Raw genomic sequence first — 21,108 nt, 5'->3', positions numbered from 1 at the left:
AATCTCCTCTTAATTTCCTCCTGAATCAGGTTTCGATCTGTTATCGTTGTTCCTAAATATCTGAACTGTGACACATTTTCAAAACATCTGTTTCCTATCTTTATGTCATGATTTCTCCCTGCATTTTGGTGAAATGCAGAATTGTGCAGAAATGCGCCAATTGAACTAATTTTCCAATGAGTACTGGTAAAGAAATTACTTGTTCATAGACTACAAATTCATTAATTAAGTTTGTGTTTAAAATATACTGATATTCCATATTATGTTAATATTAATATTATTCACAATTTTAGATTTGAAAGAACAATTTCAGAAGCGATTGGCTGATTTGGATTCCAGTGCTAAGGAAATTGGACTGTTTCAAAATCCGTTTGATTGTGATGCTGCAGATGTCCCAAGTCAAATTCAAATGGAAATTATTGAACTTCAGGAAAATTATCATATTAAATACAAATACAAGGAAGGAAATTTGATCGAATTTTATAAATTTCAGAACTCTGAGCAATTTCCAAATTTAAAGAAATTTGCTTGTAAATTTATCTCCTTTTTTGGGACGACATATCTGTGTGAACAAACTTTTTCTCAGATGAAGAACATCAAGTCGAAATACAGGGCAAATTTACCCGATGAACATTTAAATTCGATACTTATGATTAGCTTTTCAAAATTTGAACCTCAATTTAATCAGATTTTAAGAATGCAAAAAGCGTTCCATCATTCACATTAATTGTTTTATTATATTTTGTGATGAAATTATGAGCATTTGCTGCTACTCTCTGTTGTCATTAATATACGATAATTTATTCTCATGTACTTTGTATTCAGTTTATGAAATTCTGTGCTTTCAATAAAACTCATACCTAGAGTTATTAATTTCTCATTTTATCCGGCCCATTGAAAGTGCTGAATTACCTATGTGGCCCGCGTTTCGAAAAGTTTGGAGACCCCTGGAGTAGAGGGATCGGGGAAGTCCCGTCCTGGGTATTGCATCAGAAACATGAATTAGGACGAAATGTTGAGTCAACTATGCAACATATTCTAATACGGAAAAGAAAAATTGTATACACACGACCATGATTGAAATTTTGAACATAAGATTAAAAAATATATATGATAAAGATTTTAAAAAGGAAATATGCAGTATAAATAGAGACCTTCGAAAATATAATGCTTATTCATAAAACAGGCAAAATATGCATTTATATGCACCATCAAACCATGTCCAAAATTTAAGAAATGAAGTAATTCATACATATATCCAAACGAGCATACTTTCTGGTTGCAAGAAAGAAATATGCATTTGCATTAAAATCCGGTCCCTAGTGATGATATACATAGATCTCAAAAAGAAAAACACACAAACTTTAATTGACGCTAGTAAGGAGGTTGGTCTAGAAGTAAACACAGAGAAAACTAAGTATGTGTTGCTGTCTCGTCACCAAAAGCAGGGCAAAATCATGACATAAAGTTAGGCAACAAATGTTTCGAAAATATAGCACAGTTCAGATATTTAGGAAAGACGACAACAAATCAAAACCTGATTCAGGAGGAAATTAAGAGGCGTTTGAACTCGGGTAATGTTTGCTACCATTCAGTCCAGAATCTTTTGTCTTCTCGTCTGCTCTCTAGGAACATAAAAATTAGAATACACAAAACTATAAGTTTGTCTCGTTCTGTATGGGTGTGAAACTTGGTCTCTGACATTAAGGAGGAACATAGACTGAGGGTGTTTAAGAACAGGGTCTTGAGGAGAATATTTGGACCGAAGAGAGTTGAAGTGACAGGAGGCTGGAGAAAACTGTATAATGAGGAGCTTCATAGGTTGTACTCTTCTCCAAGCATAATTAGAATGATCAAGTCAACGAGGATGAGATGAGCAGGGCATGTAGCACGAATGGGGGAGAAGCGGAATGCATGCAGGATATTTGTGGGAAAGCCAGATGGAAAAACACCACTAGGAAGATCAATACGTAGGTGGGTGAATAATATTAAAATGGATCTTAGAGAGATAGGATGGGATGGGATGGATTGGATTGATCTGGCTTTGGATAGGGACCAGTCGGAGGGCTCTTGAGAACACGGCAATGAACCTCCGGGTTCCATAAAATGTTGGGAAGTTCTTGAGTAGCTGCAAAATTTGTGGGTTCCCGAAAAGGGCTCAGCTCCATGAGTGATGAACTGATAGTCTGAGCAAACGAGCATCATATCAGCAATGTATTTGACAAATAAATGCACATTTCGAGTTAAGAAAATGGATCTGATAGAGCATGAAATAATTAATTTAAGTATCGGTATCATATTTCTAGACCGGAGCCGCTACTTTTCCACNAAACCGAGATTAACGGCCGTGGGAATCCCTTGCGCTGACCACGTGACACCCTCTATCCGCAAAAGTTGGCACAAACTTCGCCGACAAGCGGCGGTCGCTCGGTCGGTATAGTTCGTTTGCAGACTACAGACCACGGAGTTTGTTTTTGTTGTTTGTATCGGTATCGTATACATAAGTTAGGCATGATCTGTTACGCCAAGCCTTCTACATATTGTACATACATACATATATACTATAGTTACAAGTATAACTGTAAACAGCAGGTGACCACACGAAACCCGGCTCTTTGACAATTGATTATGTAGAATACCGACAGGTAAATACTCGTATAGATGACATGTATTACTGATTCTTACAGCGGTATATATGACTGCGCTGTCGAGGACCACCAGCAATTGTAAATGACAGGCCAGTTCTCTCGTCAGAGAGAGCGCCTCACATCAACAAACCCGCAACTGTCCGACAGTAACAAAAATCTGGTCTTGGGCCCCAGGTTAGGGTTTGACACCAAGAAAGATTGGCCGACTGACCGTTGGTCATAACATAACTCTGACTCTGACTAATCCGAGTACAGTCGAGAGTCGAGTGTTGAGACAGCAGTTAGAAGAACAAAAGATTGGTATGAGTTAGACGCCAGCCTGCAAGAACACGAGGCCGAGAGTTTGAGGACCGTCCACTGTTGGAAGACGCTACCAAGCAGTGTAGTGCAGACCGTGACTGGGAACACAAGTCTTTGTGTGACAGTGGTCTGTAAAGTGTAGTCATGGGTTGTGTGATAAAGTGTCCAATAAACCGGATTACCACTCCAGACTCCGTATGTAGTCACTCTAGCGCGTGACAATATGCTTAAGTCTCGTCACCAGGATGCTGGGCAAAATAATAACATGAAGACAACCACTGCGAGTAGATCCTTTGAAAATGTGACGAAGTTAAAATATTTGGAAACGACAGTAACAAATCAAAATTTGATTCAAATAGAAGTTATGAGCAGATTAAATTCGAGTAACGCTTGCTAGACTCAGTTGAACGACTTCTGTTTCCTTGTCTGTTTTATAAAATTGTAAAGATTAAAATATACAGAACTATACATATGTCTGTTGTTTGGTATGGGTGTGAAAACTGGTCTCTTGACATGAAGAGAAGAACTTACTCGTATTCCGAGCGTGTTTGAGAACAGGGTACTGAGAAAAATATTTGGACCCAAGAGAAATGAAATTTTTTTAGGCTTGAACAAATTTCATAACGAAGACTTCATGACTTGTACTTCTCACCAAATACAACTAGAATGATCAAATGAAGGGTGGTGACTTGGGCAGGGCATGTGCCAAGCATGGATGGGAAGAGGAATGCGTACAGGGATTTAGTGGGGAAGTCAAAAAGAAAGGGGCCACTAGGACGGCCTAGGCGGAAGGATAGTATTAAAAAAATATTATAAAAGTGGAATGATACGGCGTGGACTGGGTTAATCTGGCTCAGGATAGGAAAAATTTGCGGATTCTTGTGAACACAGAATTGGACATTCAGGTTCCATAAAACACTAGGAAATTGTTGAGCAGGAGAGTGATGGTGGCTTCTCAAGGAGGATTCAGCTCCGTGGAGTTATAACTCCATAGACCTCAGATCTTGAAGATCAAGTACACAAAAAAGTATTGCCTTTTACGGTGCCTGAACGGTCATTGTTAAGTTCTGTATACAGGCATACAAAACAACAGGTGAAGTTATAATTTTGCAAAATTTCATTTTTACACGTTTACATAGGCGACAGGTAGGCAGAATATTTGGAACTAAATGGTAGCACGAATCTCCGAATTTAATCGGCTCTCATTTTATTGACAATGAAATGTATTCCATATGTATTAATTTTGATACAAAGGCTGGGCTCAGCTGACATATGGTCGAAAGGAAAGCTTTGCCTTAACGGTTACGAAACCTGATTTTCCATACTGTCTGGCAGTTAATTAGTATGCTTACATCGTTTGTGTAAATGCTTCGAACCAACAGTAACGTCTACTTAATCAGATTACTAGGTAGAAGTGTTCTATCTTCTGGGATATAACGCCGTATATTCCATCAAAAAGTCAAACTACATTTCGAAAGAACATGTCGCTTCCATCTTCAGCGTCGAAGAATAAGACAAGCAAGAAACTAGCATGAAACAGGCGGCAGCATGCAAAGCTCTCTTTGTTAACTATCCGACACTGAACATGACTATACGGCAATGTACCCCAGAAAATAGAAATTTGCATAACCACCGCTGTGCGAATATCAAGTCCTACAAGTTACTGGTTAATTCGCATGGTGTCTACTTCTCTGTTTGTATCTTTGCTATGATCTTTTTTAAGGGAAAGAAAAATTTGCCGTGATCTTGCTACAACGTTCGGACGCATGTTCTATCAATAACCTGCTTTACTTCTTTTGGCTTATTTTGGACTTCACCCATCGTCTGGTATGTAAAATACAAAAGACCACGACGTTTCGGAGACTGGATCTGTCTCCGTCTTCAGGTGGATAGGGAAGGATAAACCTACTCAGTTGGGCCCGCTAGAAAGAGCTAGTCTCAATCACTGGGCCCAACTGAGTAGGTTTATCCTTCCCTATCCACCTGAAGACGGAGACAGATCCAGTCTCCGAAACGTCGTGGTCTTTTCTCTTTTACATACCAGACGATGGGTGAAGTCCAAAATAAGCCAAAATAAGTACAGTATACACCATCGTCAGAATCCTTTCAAGTCTATCTGAGTAACCTGCTTGTTTATAAATTTCTAAGTTCTAGGGTTACTTCACAGACGGAGCCTAGTCTAAATTAAGAACTATGGAATGTTCTTTCTTAAAACCACGTGCACCACATTTGCTGCCCATAATCAGTAAGGGCTCAGTCATGATCACGTGTTTATAAAATTTAGTAGGGAAATGTCAGTTTCGAAAGCTGCACCTTATGACGCCCAGCATTATTGCGCTGACGGCTGTCTTTGTGAAATTCCGAAGGTTATTTTTTATACTGAGCAAACTTAAGATAATACTGGATGTGAGTGGGTGCAAGGTCTACTGCTGTTTCAACACTGTAAGATTCCTTTCTTTACTCATGTCACTTCATAGCTACGCACTTCCCGAAAGAGAATGTAGGAAGTAATGGAAGTCGTTGTTTCTCATGTTTTCTTTTCCTCTGTATCCGATAGCCTTTGAACCTGAAAAGGAATAATAACGCGAGAAGCCACTGACATAGCACCTAGAGCAGTCCGAACGTAGCATCATACACAAAATTTTAGTCGGAAAACTGACAGACGAAAACTATGTGCGAGATGTAGGCATAGTAAGAGGAAGTACGGTAGATCCTAAAGGAACAGGATGTGAGGTACTCGTATGCTAGAATAAAGAGCTCAGAATGGAATCCAGTGGTGGCCTCTTGTGAATATGGTAATAAACATTCTAGTTATACGAAAGACGGAGAATTTCTTGACAAGATGAGCCACTATTAGCTTCTCAGTAAGGGCTCTGCTCCAGAGACTTAACTGGCTAGTTACAACGTAACTTTCATATAAATAAATTATGACAAAGCCTTTGCCTTTTTTCTTCCCGGTTTCACTGAAACCGATTGCCGCAAAAACTGAATATTAATCTGCATTCCATGTGACCAAAAATAATTTTTAAAACTGAAAGAGAGAGAGAGAAGAAAAAGTACTGGAGAAGTAGTGAAAGACACTATATTTTGGAAGGTTGAAAGGAAAACTTTTCCGTCAGTTCTGAAAGTTCCCAGGCAGTGTCTCATCGTCCTTCTGGTAGAAATCTTCTCTCACTAAATGTTTAGTATTTAATACGACACGGACCGCATAGAAAACACCGTGGCCAACACTTCTATTGTGCGCGCGTGTTCGTGGCTGCGGAAACGTATTTACCAAACCACTGCCTAGCAACGTTGGGGGGGGGGCACAGCAAGGTGATATAAGCCTTCTTTTATTTATTTACTTTTCGAAATAAGGAAGGTGAAGTAAATTCACTTAATCGATTCTTCGGTGTAGAATCATACATTGGCGTAATGAAAATAAAATTCTAGAAAATATCCGGAAATGCCCCATTAAAGAGGGGAACTTACTAACTTGCTGGTCCGGGGGCTTCGTTGAATAGTCGAGAGTCCCTCAGTTAGCCAAGGAATTCACTAACTTTATGGAACCAGAAGGTTCATAAGATCCTATATACAGCCACTTCCGTTATTGTTTTATTTAACGATTCTTTCTCAGTTGCGTAGGTTATATAGCGTAGAACACCAGGATATGTAGTTATGAATGATAATCTGGAAACCAGTGATCCATTTCCAGGTAACGGGTCCATAGCAGCATTTTCCTAACGGGTCTGAAAAAGATCAGATCCTTATATGGTTCCTCTCGCAGCAAATGTGCGTCGCTAATCATTCAACAGTACAATTTATATACTGCATAAACAAGGTCGAATTACTAAATTCATATATTCTGCTCAATGCATCAGAAACATCAAATCGCGATAAAACACACCTCGAGCAGCAACACCAAGTACCCGCTCAACTGAGTAAAGAATCTGTAACAAGGTCACGGTCTTCTGGCTTGTGACGACATACACTATAGCTTTGCAAATGTGTACCAATCTTTCGGAGGAAGAACGTAATCATATCATTTACATATCATTTACAGCTGTGAGAACCTAAAATCTCAGTCTGTAATAAGTGTCTTGTTACTTAGATTGAAAGTTTTTCTTACGGTATATAATTTTGATGCCGGTCACGGTAGCCGAGCGGTCTTCGCTCGCTCGGAAACACAGATCGTGGGTTCGAATCCCACTCAGGGCATGGATGTTTGTGTGCGTTTTTCTGTGTTTGTCTACAGGTAGAGGCCTTGCGACGAGCTTAATACTCGCCCAATGAGTCCTACCGTACGTGTAAGATCTAGTAAACCGAAGTGAAACGGAGAGTTTCATGGAGGGTAGGCCTAGGCCAAAATTGGGGCTGTAGCGCCATAGGAAAAAAAAAAATATATATATATATATCATCTTGACACTGAGACTGTTTCTAAGCTAACTTTGTGGTATTAGGAATAATAGACACTTATATTTTACCGAAAAAAAGAAATACGAACAGAATATTCCGATTCGTGATCTCAAATCAATATCTGAAAATGTAAAAATTATTTCCTTGCTTTCACCTTCACTGAACCTCTCTTATAATTGGGCTATTAAATACACAACTGTCGGTCACGGTAGCCGAGCGCTCTAAGGCATGTACAGTCTTCGCTTGCTTGGAAACCGGGATCGTGGGTTCGAATCACACTCAGGGCATAGATGTTTAGTTTGTGTGTGTGCGTTTTTCTGTGTTTGTGTACAGGTAGAGCCTTGCGACGAGCTGATCACCCGCCCAAGGAGTCCTACCGAATGTGTATGATCTAGAAAAACCGAAGTGAACGGAGAAGTTCGTGGAGGTAGGCCTAGGCCCACTGGGGCTGCAGGGCCAAGGGGAAAAAAAATACACAATTAAAAGCAATTAATATGAAGACAAAAACACAAATTGACGATTTTTTTCCTAAAATACTCTACTAAGGATTTCTATTCGTTTACACAAAATGGAAGTCATAAACAATTTAATGGCGTCCAAGGACATTTACTGACAAAGTTAATTCTGCTGTTAATTTTGAAATCTCATATCTTTTTAAGTGCTCACCTCGAATTCACAGTGCGTACAAATGTTGCCTATTCTACTCGTGCCTTGGGCCGCGGGAGTATATCGATGTTTACCAGATAAGAAAAATGTCCTTTTGTTTTATAACATTTCAATTGTTTTACTTTTGTGTTCAGTTTTTAGTGAACGCTGTGTGCTAAATATTGTTAAACTTATATATTTCATCGTCATCATACCAAAAGCAGATGTCGCAACGCCGAAAATGGAAATGATGGCACCACCAAAATTAACATGCGATAATGAGAATTTGTAATAAGGGAAACGAACTCCATGAAGCCGGGCCCTTCTTCAGAAGTCACCAGTTGCGATGAGTCAAGGAGTTACAAACATTTAATGGAATTCGCAGTTTCATTACCGTGTTTACAAGAGCCCTCCACTGGTCTCTATCCTGAGCCAGACCGATTCAGTCCATAACACCCTATTTTATCACTCTAAAATCCATTTTCATATTATCCACAGACCTACATCTTGGTTTTCCTAGTGCTCTCTTTCCTTCTGGTTTTCCCACCAATATCCTACATGCATTCCTCTTCTCTCCCAATCGTGCTACATGCCCTGCCCATATTACCGTCTTTGACTTCATCATTCTAATTATACTTGGCGAAGAGTACAAGTTATGAAGCTCCTCATTATGCTGTTTTCTCCAACCTCCTGTCACTTCATCCCTCTTCGGTCCAAATATTCTCCTCAGCACCCTGTTCTCAAGCACCCTCAGTCTATATTCCTCCCTTAACGCCAGAGACCAAGTTTCATACCCATACAGAACCACATGCTAAATTATAGTTTTTCTTATGTTAAAAATGTTATGTTTCTGGACAGCAGAGAAGAAGATAAAAAATTCTGAACCGAATACTAACAAACATTACCTGGATTCAATCTCTTCTTAATTTCCTCCTGAATCAAATTTTGATTTGTTGTAGTTATTGCCTTTATAGAGACTCCCTTATTTCGTACTTTTTTAATTATTTGTGTGTCTTTCTATGTACTCGTGTTAACTTTGTAATAGGCCACTGTGCTGTTAAGTTTTCATGTAAATAAACACGAACTGAATTGAAAATATCTCAACTGTGCCACATTTTTAAAACATCTGTTTGCTATATTCCTGTCATGATTCTGTCCTACACTCTGGTGACAAGACAGCAACATATACTTAGTTTTCTCTGTGCTTACTTTCAGACCAACATCCTTATTAGCGTCAGTTAAAGGCTATGCGTTTCTCTTTATGTTATGTATGTTATCTCCCAGTAGATTCACATCATCAGTATAGACCAGCAGCTGATGTGTCTCATTTAATTTCAGTCCCACTTGGCTTTCCTTTACCTACCTAATGGTGTACTCTAAAGCAAAGTTGAGAAGCAGTGGCGATAAAGCATCTTCTTGTTTTACACCATTCTGGATAGGAAAATTATCAGACAAATGTTTAGCTAAACGGACTTTACCATACGTTTCATTTAAACACTTTTTAATAAGCCTAACAGGCTTCAGAGGTACACCAAACTCTATGAGAATACTGTACAGTACTTCCCTCCTAATTAAATCATAAGCTTTCTTGAATTCTACAAATAGCTTAAATACTGTCTCATTGTATTTTCGTTTTTCCTAGAGTATCTGACGAATGTAAAAGTTCTGATGAGCAGTCCCTCTTTTACGTCGAAATCTGCTAACAAACTCTACCCTCGTAACTGTCGATATGATTCTAGTATGTAAAAAAAAAAAACTGTACCTAATTCAAGATTCTCATTTCCCTTTACACAGAGATATGTATATTATTCGGCTGCTGGTTCGGTGCTACCTCTGTCCCATCTGACCTCCTGTACTCGCACTAAATCGAACTTATATTTTGAGATTTCTTTCGCAACTGTCATGAGCGAACCCATCCTGTATATCGCATACTTCTTACTTTCCACGTATCAAATCTCATACTCGTTTTCCTTAGCTTCGGTTGTTTATCCACAGAATCCGTCCCAAGTCCGAAGCCCTTTGTGACATTTTATAACAAAACTATTTTACATCTAGGAGTTGTGGCCCCATGCCCAACGTCTAAGCTGCAGGACCTCCCCTTGTCGTCCGTTCATGACTGCTAATTACATATATTCACAGCTACCCTCCATATCTGGAGGCCGTCTCCTCCACCCGCAATTGAGGATGCGCCATGCCATGGTGACAAGGAACTCACTTAACATGGAAGTAAGATAGACAGAGGCAAATTGTAGTCTGCCTGATGGAGTTGGTAGGTAGGTAGGTAGGTAGGTAGGTACGTTAATTTCATGGGGCAGAAAAGCTAACAGTTATTCAATCAGTCAAGAAATTCCATCTCTTTTTAAAACCTGGAAGTTCATTACACAATCTAAAAAAGTCCGCCACCTTCTTTAATCCAAGTACTAAAGATTTTCTGACTTAAATTTTGCATGCATTTCTCATATTCTCGTACATGCTATATGCCTTGCCCATCAGATTCGCCGTAGAAAACTGGAAAAATTGAGAAGTGAAAAGTGAAGAGATATGTTGACCCTCTCCAATGTCTCACAGATAAAACCTCGCAAATTTTAATTCCGTTTATTTATCAATGAAAGCTGAATGTATTTATGTCACGCTGTTATGAATGAGCTACTCCCATTCTTCTTTACTTCAATATGAAAAATTAGTGTCCACTGTGTTTGACGAATCCATTTTCTTTCAAATTTGTACCATCTAGTCGAAAAGTGAGACTGACTGGTCAGTACTGCAGCTTTGTATCTGGCTGGTTCGGAAGTTGATTTTCTTCCCTTACCCCGAACATATTATTACTGCCACTTTGTATATCTTTCCGAAGTCATTTACTAGCTGTCCTGTTCGACACTGCATATCCTTGCAGCTGACAAATCCTACTTTCTAAAATTAATCTGTAATTATTTGTTTACGATTACTTATAAATTTGAGAAGTTGCTACATTATCAACTATAAACATTAAATATATTTTGTTTCTTAATTCGTTTAGTGGGGAGGGGGGTGGAATCCCAACTGGGTCCACTCGGCTAGGCGGCCACTGATTGGCCTAATGTAGCCTGCTCCCGCGTGATTATGATGGAGAATTTGGTGGAATAACGATTGGCAGGGGAAACCGAAGTACTCGGAGAAAACCAACCCCAGCGCCACTTTGTCCACCACACATCTCACTTGACTAGACCCGGGATCGAACCCGGGCCGCCGCGATGGGAAACCAGCAACTAACCGCTTGAGCAACATTTAATATAACTGCAAATACTGGAAGGACTACTTGTAACTTGATTTCATCCTAACTGCTCATAAACATTTACAATTTTTTTTGTCATTCTTCATTGTTAGAAAATTCCTAAATTAAGCTGAGTACTGAGAAAGTCCAAACAGAATCCTAAACATACATCTGTTTACATGCATATAGTATGAAATATTACGAACCTGTGCTTTTGTGTGAACGTCATGTCCGGTTCTCCAGGTAGTGATTGCCGGAGCTCCTCTGCTTCTTTTCTCCAGCAGTAGTTCACTTGGGCACTTCTCGAATATGAGGACGCGTTCGGCTACTGACCCTCTGGTAAGGAACGGTCGTACTGGATTTGTTCCACCTACGGTTCCTGTTATTCGTGGTCGCTGCTGGATGGCATTTTCTTGGTGTGGTGGATGGGAATCTACGTGGGGGTGACGAACTGGTCTGGCTAAATTTGTTGCTGGAGACCCAAACCTCCGTTTTGCTTGTGGAGCTTCATCGTCCCCCCCAACACGACTTCCAGAAAGCCAATCTGGGCGCCAGTTCTCTGCTGGAGATGTGACAGACGAGGAACTATCGGTACCGGTTGATCTCGGACTAACTTGGAACCTATTTCGAGCCACAGGGATCACTTCATTATGATGTAAATGTTTGCTATCTACAGATGTACCGCCACTGACACTTGCAATTCCTGTTATACTTCTCTGCTGTTCGAACTGTTTCACATCTTCAAGTCTCTGTTGCGTCAAAGGATTCTGCTGGGCGGCACGATAACGAACTTTGGCATAATCTACAACTGAAAGACTGGAAAGTGAAGACTTGTCCAATTCATCCTTGCTGCTAGGAACAGGCAATGGTTGGGTCGTTTGCGATTTTGGAGCTTCAGAATCCGTCGAAGTAGATGACAATTTGGATACTGGCGAGGATATGAAGGACTGCGTTAGAGGAGTTGCAACTGTCGAAAGAGCTGGCGAGGGGACCTGAGTTATAGTGCTTGGTACCTCAGGGCTCTGTCTTGTCTGAGCCCCTGTAACAGTCACAGAAATTTTTTGTGTGACAGTCTCCGTCGTCTGCTGCTTCTTTATTTTCTTCACTGCCGAACTAACTTTACTATCTTTGGTGGATGACTTTTTTTGCAGGCCACTAGTCTTCTTATTAGAAATTGTATTGCCGGTGGTTGTCACTTTAGTTGGATCTTCAGCAATAATAATTCCAGTTTTTAAAGCATTAATAAGGCGTTCTTCTTCTCTTGCCACTTCATCGAGGTATGCAACAGCGTCCTTCGCGATACTGTTGGATTTATTGGACGGTAAAGTCGCGTACTTCCCACTGGATGATACTGCATCGTCTTTTCTATTATTAGAGACGTCAGGGCCAGCCGAGTTGACTGCAATACCAGTACTGCGCCTGTCATTACCACCACTGATTGTTACGGATTTATTTTTTAGTGGCCAGGTGGTTAAACCCGATGACGACGGCGCCGGTGATACTATGCTTTTTTCTGAACTAGTTTCGATTGATGATCGTTTTGGCTGTTGCAGGTCTTGCGGTAAAGTAGTTTCAATTGTGTTAATCTGAACTGAACTCTGACGATGTATAGGAGTGGAAGATTTCATGCTTGGAGTTATCTGCTGGGAAGCTGAAGATAGAGCAGACGCTGTAGGACTCCTGTTGAGATGGGATGCGTACGTGCTAATAGTGGAAGATTTCTTTTGCACAGGTTGAGATTTCATCTCAAGATGTGTCCCTGTTGATTTCACAAATGATGATGATGGTGGCGATTTCGATATGGGTGGTTGTATGTCTGATGGGGCTTGTTTTTCGAACTTTTGGAGGGCGAACTGAATGGATGAAGGAAGAGGTTTAGAGGGCGATGATTTCTGTTGCTGTCTTGCTGCTGCCAGTCTCGCTTTATCCTCGACCACAAAGTTATTCACCAGCTGTTCAAGGTTATTTGCATCCAACGACGGTGCAGAGGCAAGAAGGTCTACTGTAACGGAAGAAGTCTGCTGAGAAGTCGTGGTACTATAAGACTTCGATGGGGTCTTTACAGGGGATGATTTTGTTTGCACAGCAGACTTCATTGGCGATAGTTTTGGTTGATGGGGCGATGTTTGTGAAGTCTGAGGTGTTAATGCTGATCCGAATTTGTCTGCTGCAGTTACGTTACTGTGGCATGTCAGAATTTCTGCTGGTGCTAATCCTCGTGATTTCCATGTCTGATAAATGGCTTCCGCGTGGTCCGAAATTTGTTTTGCGATTGCGGCTATATCTTCTTCCGGTTCCGCAACGAACTTCCCACCATCTCTACTTCGAAGGTGTTCGTGTTTGGCAGTCGCTGCCATTTTGATATTCTCGTTGCCCCCGTTTAAATCGTGACTCCCTCGACTATCGCTGTTTTCTTGTCTCAGCTGTGGATGATGTCTCAAGAGGTAAGAAACAGCCTCTGGAGTTAGATCAGGAGTTGGATCTAATACTAATTCTGCGAGTTCTGGTTCTTCCGGAAGCGGAACAACAGATACAGGAATCGCATAACCGAAATGAACTGTATTGCAATCGACGGGCTCGGGTCGACCCTCGTTAACGAGACAGGCATTCAAATCAGGGTAATGTACAGCACGACCTGGACGAGGATCTACCATGCAAGAGGCATAACGCGTCACAGAGCGAGCGACCTGCAAACGTGACGGCACGGCAACTGCACCAGGCGCCAAAGATGGCGACGACGGCGAGTCGACGTCTTGAAAATGGTGATCAGGCGAGTTCATTTCATGGCAGACATTATTTCATGGGCAGTAAGGCCTGCCCATTCTGAAAACTTTATGTGTCTCTCTCTTCTATTTCGATTTCAAACTGCGATACGGGGCACACGTGATTTCTACACCTAGACTTTTCTATATCTTTAAAATCGTTCTCTTAATTTCTATAACGATTATAATTCACTGATTATTTCCTGAGGCAGCTATTTTTTCTAATAATCTTCATGCGAATGAAACGGAATTCATCACTGATAACTGATAAGCACCGAACACTCCAGGGACGTTATTATTCAGACGTTTCCGCACAAATCACTAAAATCCCACTATATTTTACATATAAACGTCAATGTTATACGACTCCCCCACACGTTACAAGTGTAAATATAAATTACACATTAGGAAATCATCTCAATTTCCAAAACACAGGGTAACAATCCCGAACACACAGCCACTAATTAACACTCATTTTCATACCTCGTAGGATTCAGAAAGTATTTGAATTTACTATTGAATACTGCGCATATCCTGTAGCTGGGAAACATACGTACGCCTAAACAACGCTTTCGGACACAGTACTGAAACTGTAAATAAAATAATGTAAACTTTCAGCAAAACATTATCTTCAAACGATGATTCACTTGCTCCCTATTTCTTGCACTCAATTTTAACAAGAAGTGATACCGGTGACGACGACGGGGCTGTACTAAGACCGTAGACTTAGTGGCAGCATCAATCTCGAGCAATGTTGGTGGTGGGGACGGTGGCGGCAGAGGTGGAACGAACAGCATCAGCAGCAGGAGCAGGAACCGCGGCCAAGAGGAGAATGTCTGGCGTCGACCCATGATGTTTTCTCTGCACATGAAGACAAAAATAAACCCCTCTAGTAACACGGGAGCAACCGGCATTTACACACACAGAGCCGTAGAAGAGAGAAGTAACACGGTCATAAACTTTAAAAGAAGAAAAGCGGGGAGAGGGGGGTGGAAGGAACAGTCGATTTCGGGATTTAAGGGGACAGTATTCTACCCTACCTGCAAGGCACAAAAACAAAACCTGCTCCCTCTCCACCTCCGCTCATCTTCACTCCGAGTTGGCGACGTGGTTGTCTTTATGTTTATATCTTCCGGGGAATGTTTCCATGCATGCAGCTGTTATTGCCTTGGCGCTGCTGCGAACATCCATCGCAATGCTCGACCGACTTGATGGCTAAACAGTGAGAATTAAAAACGGACCAATTTGTGGACCAAATCCTACAACCTCTTCCTTCCCACTTTATAATTCATCGTAATGTAGTTCTGGTTGACCAAAAACAGTAAACAGACTGGGAAAATGGAAATTGACAAAGCATATGCTTGTCAGATTTGAGCCTCTGCAGACGGCGAATGTTACGACTGGGACCTTCTGGAATGTGAGGCGTGTAATAAGTATCAACATTTCGGAGAAACCTGCTTAGCTGAAGTTTGAGGTGGCGCATTCTTTCGAAGTGTTACCACCTATCTATTCATTTAACTTTTAATTGCTTACTAAATTTATCGCCCTTTTCGCTATTTAAAAGCACATAAGATTCCTTGATGAATACAATTCTTAGGAGTTTAACATCCACATAACATATATAAAATCCTTTCGTACAGTGTTCTCTCTTTTTCTGCTCCGCTTTTCGCCGTCTGTTAGGCGATTATAACCAGCTCTTAGTGTAAAAAGTAAATTGGGGGGCACGCGGTAGCGTAGTGGTTGAGGCACTATGCTACAAGTCGGAAGGTCGCAGGTTCAAATACCGATGAGGTCACTGGATTTTTTCAATTGACCTAATCCACACTATGGCCCTGGGGTTCACTCAGCCTCTAACAGAAATGAGTACCAGGAATTAAATAATTTTCCTGGGGAGAAAATCGCGGCCGGCGCGTAAGGCTGACAACCTTACCGCCATCTTTGAGCCGACTGTCTAGATAATGTGGGACCTCAACGTCTCACAACCCTATGGGCCTTCATGGCCTGTTACAGGAATAGCTTTACTTTACTTTTTACGGTTCGAATCTCGGCCGTGACAGATTACTCATTTTTGTAGTTTTCGGCAGTGTCGAGAGAAAAAATACCGTCACGGTGCCTTAAATTTGGATATGACTGCTTCCCTACACATCCTTTTAAATGCAGTCATTCGGCGTTATGTAGCCTGAGTTATTGACAGCGCGGTTAAATATACTACAAATAAACATAAAAATAAGAAAACCCGGGGGGGGGGAAGAACGGTCGCTTTCGCCGTTCCTTTGTAACAGTTTTAGTCATAATTTCGTTTTCATTTCACCGCTAAATAGACCAATGACTATACCAGGAAGTTACCACGGCTGGCGACCTCATTACGAAGCAAGTCAGTATCCGAGAAGACGTCCCCTTCTCATCAGCAGTAGATGAGTTGGGACAGAGAAAAAAGAAAAGCAAAAGTAAAGCTGCTGCGCCCGAAGAATGAGTTTGTAGCTGTCGCGGAGCAGAGCAGCAGCACAGCAGCACATGGGGCGGGCGGGGGCACTGCCAAATATGGGCTCTCACAGCCCCCACTGCTATATTCTTAGCACCGCGAGCACGGTTGCTGCCTGCTACAATCCTCAGTGTAGTTAGCAGTGTTTGCGAGGTTGCTTGTCTTGGCTGCTTCTGAGCTACCCAGACGAGTCGGAATCCAAAGATTAGAGTTTTCGGAAGTCAACTCTAATTCCTTCTGTCCCTCAAGATCCGATAAATATGTACGTAAACAAGTTTCCAGCCAGCGTCTCACTGACTCATCCATTCAGTGAAACACTTTCAATGCGTTCGATGCGATTTTAAGATATTTGTACCGAATGTAGTTTTGCACCTCATTGACGAGTATGTTCTACTCGGAATACGAGACGTGTAACATGCATGGAAGGAACAAGAAGTTAATCCAGCCTACAATGTTGGAAAATATTTCGGAGTATAGCGATTCCCTACGGACTGAAATAAATTCACCAGATAAACTTCGGTACAGACCGCAGACACCAAATTTATTGTAAATCAGTCATTCCCACTCATTATTATTAAATTATATTTGAAGAACTATAAAATGTACGGTGTAAGTTGTCCTACTATGATTTACCCTGCTAATAAGTTCTTCCGTGCATACTGGAAACAACTAGTTAACGGCACGGTGTAGCACTGGGTGATTATTATTTGGAGGGCTGGTGTCAGGTGGGCCACTTGTCACCATGCCATGGCGCGTCCTCAGGTTGAGGATGGAGGAGACGGCCTCCGGATATGGAAAGTAGATGCGAATACATTGAAAAACAGTCGCGGACAGCCGATAAAGGGTGGTCCTCCAGCTAGCTGGTTGGGCGTGGGGCTAACAACTCCTCACATAAAAAATGAACTTGTTACGAAATGTCACAAAGGGCCTCGAACCTGGACGGATTCTTTAGATAAACGATCTAAGCTAAGGAAAATGGACATGGGATTTGGTATGTGGAATGTTAGAAGCAGGTTCGCTCATGACAGTTGTGAAAGAAATATCAAAATATAAGTAGATTTAGTGAGAGTACAGGAGGTCAGATGGGGCACAGTTGGCAAAGAACCAGCAGGCTAATATATCTAAATTTTTGTATGGAAAGGGGAATGTGAATCATTCGGTAAGGGGTTCTTCGTAGATAAGAGAATAATATCAGCAGTTAAGAGGGCAGGTTTTGTTAGTGATAGGTGACCGTACATGTCGCTGGTGTGATATCATTGTTAATTTTTAGCTTACTTCCCTTATTTTTAAAACACAGAATTAGGCTTATGAGATCACTAAGCCCTCCGTGTGTCTATCCCTACCAAATTTTAATGCCAAAATCAATCTTTATGGAACTTGGTATGTACGAGTACATCATGGCACATGAGCCCATCACAACGGGGTATTTCATAAACCCTTCCCATCCGTCTGTGTGTCTTTGTAACCCCTTATTCTTGCAGGGCAATGGCTTGGTAAAAACTTTTTTTTATGCTAGTGGTGTGGGACTAAGTTCCTTGTACTGCGGCCACTTCTGGCCTATTGTACCAGCCCCAGATGATACGTGAGGGTGATTGTGGAGCAACTAGTGGAATGAAGATTTGCAAGGGAAACCGAAGTACTCGGAGAAAACCTGCCCCAGCGCCACTTTGTCCACCACAAATCCCACTTGACCAGACCCGGAATCCAACCAGGGACGCCGCGGTGGGAAGCCAGCAACTAACCGCTTGAGCTATGGCGCGGCCTATGGTAAAAACGTTAAATGCGGCAACGAATATAAACGCAACAACAGAAGAATTTTTGGAAGCGTCATATTATGTACAGTTCGTGTCATATACGTGGAAAGTAGGTGATTGGTTCTTCCGGGAACTTCTTGTTTCAGAATAATGAAAGTAGGCTAAAAATCACTTCCGACAGTCAGTGAAGTGACTGGCTACGAATCTCTACCACGGCCAGATGACCCAACCTCCTACCCCACGGACATAAGGGACTGTTTTTGCAAACGGAAGGAAAGAAGCGGTCGTGGCCTAATAAAAGTTCTACCGAAGCATTTGTCTGGGAGAGACTGAGTGAAACCACGAAAAACTTGAGTCATGGTAACCAGTGTCCCGACTCAGAAGCCAGCGGAATGCCTATCGAATACAAATCCAGAACGCTGCTTGTTCAGTTCCACAGTTTGCCTAGGAACATGCTACTCAATACGACCTTTGTCACTGGCCGGGCTACTATTCCTTTCTGTTGTGTGCGTGACGTAAATTTATGAAGAAAAAAAGATACCGTCGCGTTATTTTGGGGAATATCTCAGGGACCAAGTCAGAGGCCATGCACGCCCAAATCCATCATCAAGAGAATGTGTTAACGAGCTTGGAACAATGGGAAGTTGTTACACTTTGTTGAAAGAAGATACGGCTTAACGAGACACTTTCTGAGCAATGAACTGAACATGCCTAGCCTTCGCATTCACTAATCTGGGGATATTCCAGAAGAGTTAGGCAATAAAGGAACGAAAACAATGCTTCCAAAAATCCAGGATAACAAGTGCCAAAGAGGTTAAGATTCCACCTCAACCTTTACCTATAGGTATATATGCCAAGGAAGAGTACAGTAGAGCGTTAACAGTTACTACGAAGATATGTTTACGTCATATTACCAGTATACGTTAAATGTTTTATTATGTTTCCATTCCGCGAATTTCATAACCGCACTAGGGGGTGGTACTGTCCTCCCGTTTGCCCACGTGTATCGTCGTCGGAAGAGCTTAAAGCGATTTCAATTAAGTCTGGTATGCCTACTGGGTCGTCCACCTTAAAATTTCTCAGGGGAATCTAATTTGGTTCATACTGGTCCAGCATAACCCTTAATTTACATGAAGCTCAAACTGAACTTAAATTTTCTCAAAAAGTTTGAGTAATGGTTATCTAACAATACATAGCCCTGGTTCACCCACAATTTCTACGTAATCGCTTTTACATATGGTAAATACTTAATGAAATTCGACAATTCCCAGCTCTTTGTAATGTGAACAGCCTTGCACCAATAGATTTATATCTCAAATATATGAGCATAAATGCCAATGAGGCACTGAACATTGCAAAGAATATATGACATAAACTCCGTCTTAAGCGCAACAATTTATTATAGGTCTTTCGTCTTGTTTTCTTCTGCACTACATGTTTCGGCCGCAAACGGCCATCATCAGGTGTATACACTCACGTACCTATTACACTGCACTTAGTTTAAAATTTAAAAACACAGGTCTTCCCAATTGTTTCCTTCGTCGTTGCTAACAGAATCTACTTCGCTGATTTCTGTCTGATTTGTACATTATCTTTGTTACCTACACACGTCAATTTTGACTTTCATGAACTGGCACTTTTAAAAAGCTTCAATTCCAATTTTTAAAATTCCTTTAAATATTTTTCTCCCTAAATTTTAAAATCTTAAATTCTCAGGGTTACTCGCCCTATGTCTATAGATATCAGCAGATTTTGTGCCGCCTGNCAGGCGGCACAAAATCTGCCCCATACAAGAAGGACAATAGGAGTACGGACACGAACCTACATGGTTAAAAAAAATTAACTATTGACAATAAAGGTTTTTTAAATAACATCTAGAAACTTTTAAAAACTTTACAACACCAGGAAGCTCCTGTGATTGTGAAACGTTCGACTTTGTGCGTACTGTGCATTATAGGATATAAGTGTATGTATTTTAAATCAAAACACCTATTGTGATGATAGTTTCCAGTTTGTAATGATGTTCCCTCTGAACATGGCCCGCAAGGACCGAAACATGTAAGGGAGATAAGTTTTAACGTAGTAAAAACTTATATGCCACACTGGACGGAGTGGTTTGTATTTATAATATTGCAAAGAATACTTACTTACTTACTCATGCAGCTGAGCCCTTCTGGAGGAGCCACCAACTTTTCCTCCTTTAATGTCAGAGGCCAAGTTTCACACCCATACAGAACCACAGGCAAAATTATAGTTCTGAATATTCTAATTTTTATGTTTTGGACAACAGACGAAAAGACAAAAGGTTCTGGACTGAATAGTAGCAAGCATTACCCGAGTTCAATCTCCTCTTAATTTTCTCCTGAATCAGGTTTCGATCTGTTGTTCCCAAATATTTGAACTGTGCCATACTTTCAAAACGTCTGTTTCCTATCTTTATGTCATGATTCTGCCCTGCATTTTGGTCACGAGACAGCGACATATACTTAGTTTTCTCAGTATTTACTTCTAGACCAACCTATTTGAACATTGTAAAGAATGGATTCGAAAAATATTGACATAATGGCTGAAAGCCAAAATTGCGGTACGAGAAGAGCCGGGTGTTGCTAGGCAATGGCCGGCAATCTATGACTACGACGTGATGTTCTCTATGCGGTCTGAGCCATTACTCCGATGTCGAATATATCTTTCCATTTTGCCGTGGTTTTCCTCGGTCCTAGAGCAAATGCTGAGTTGGTACCCAAATTCCACCTTGCACTGCATGCCTCACATGAAGCCCTATTATAGCCCTCCCAACGTTAGCAAAAAAAAAAAAGATTATATACTCTATCTTTACCAGAAGGACAAACGGGCACTGCCTGGGAACCTTCAA

At 41.1% G+C, this 21,108-nt stretch overlaps 1 protein-coding gene across 4 annotated transcripts in view; it reads right to left on the bottom strand.

Moving 5' to 3' along the window:
* Positions 1–21,108, bottom strand: part of LOC111866812 (serine/threonine-protein phosphatase 2A regulatory subunit B'' subunit alpha) — a 116,237-nt gene that overhangs the window by 65,822 nt on the left and 29,307 nt on the right. For 3 of the 4 annotated variants that reach the window (XM_023856091.2, XM_023856093.2, XM_023856095.2), the window contains exon 2: positions 11,445–14,861. In XM_023856091.2, coding sequence (XP_023711859.1) covers positions 11,445–14,018 — 2,574 coding nt within the window. In that variant the 5' untranslated portion in view covers positions 14,019–14,861. Of the gene's footprint in view, positions 1–11,444; positions 14,862–15,040; positions 15,063–21,108 lie in introns of those variants that run through there. The other variant, XM_023856094.2, reaches the window with a different exon arrangement.

This window comes from Cryptotermes secundus, unplaced genomic scaffold, assembly GCF_002891405.2.
Source record: "Cryptotermes secundus unplaced genomic scaffold, Csec_1.0 scaffold446, whole genome shotgun sequence".
NCBI classification, from domain to species: Eukaryota; Metazoa; Arthropoda; class Insecta; order Blattodea; family Kalotermitidae; genus Cryptotermes; species Cryptotermes secundus.
This window is presented reverse-complemented; position numbering and strand designations above follow the sequence as displayed.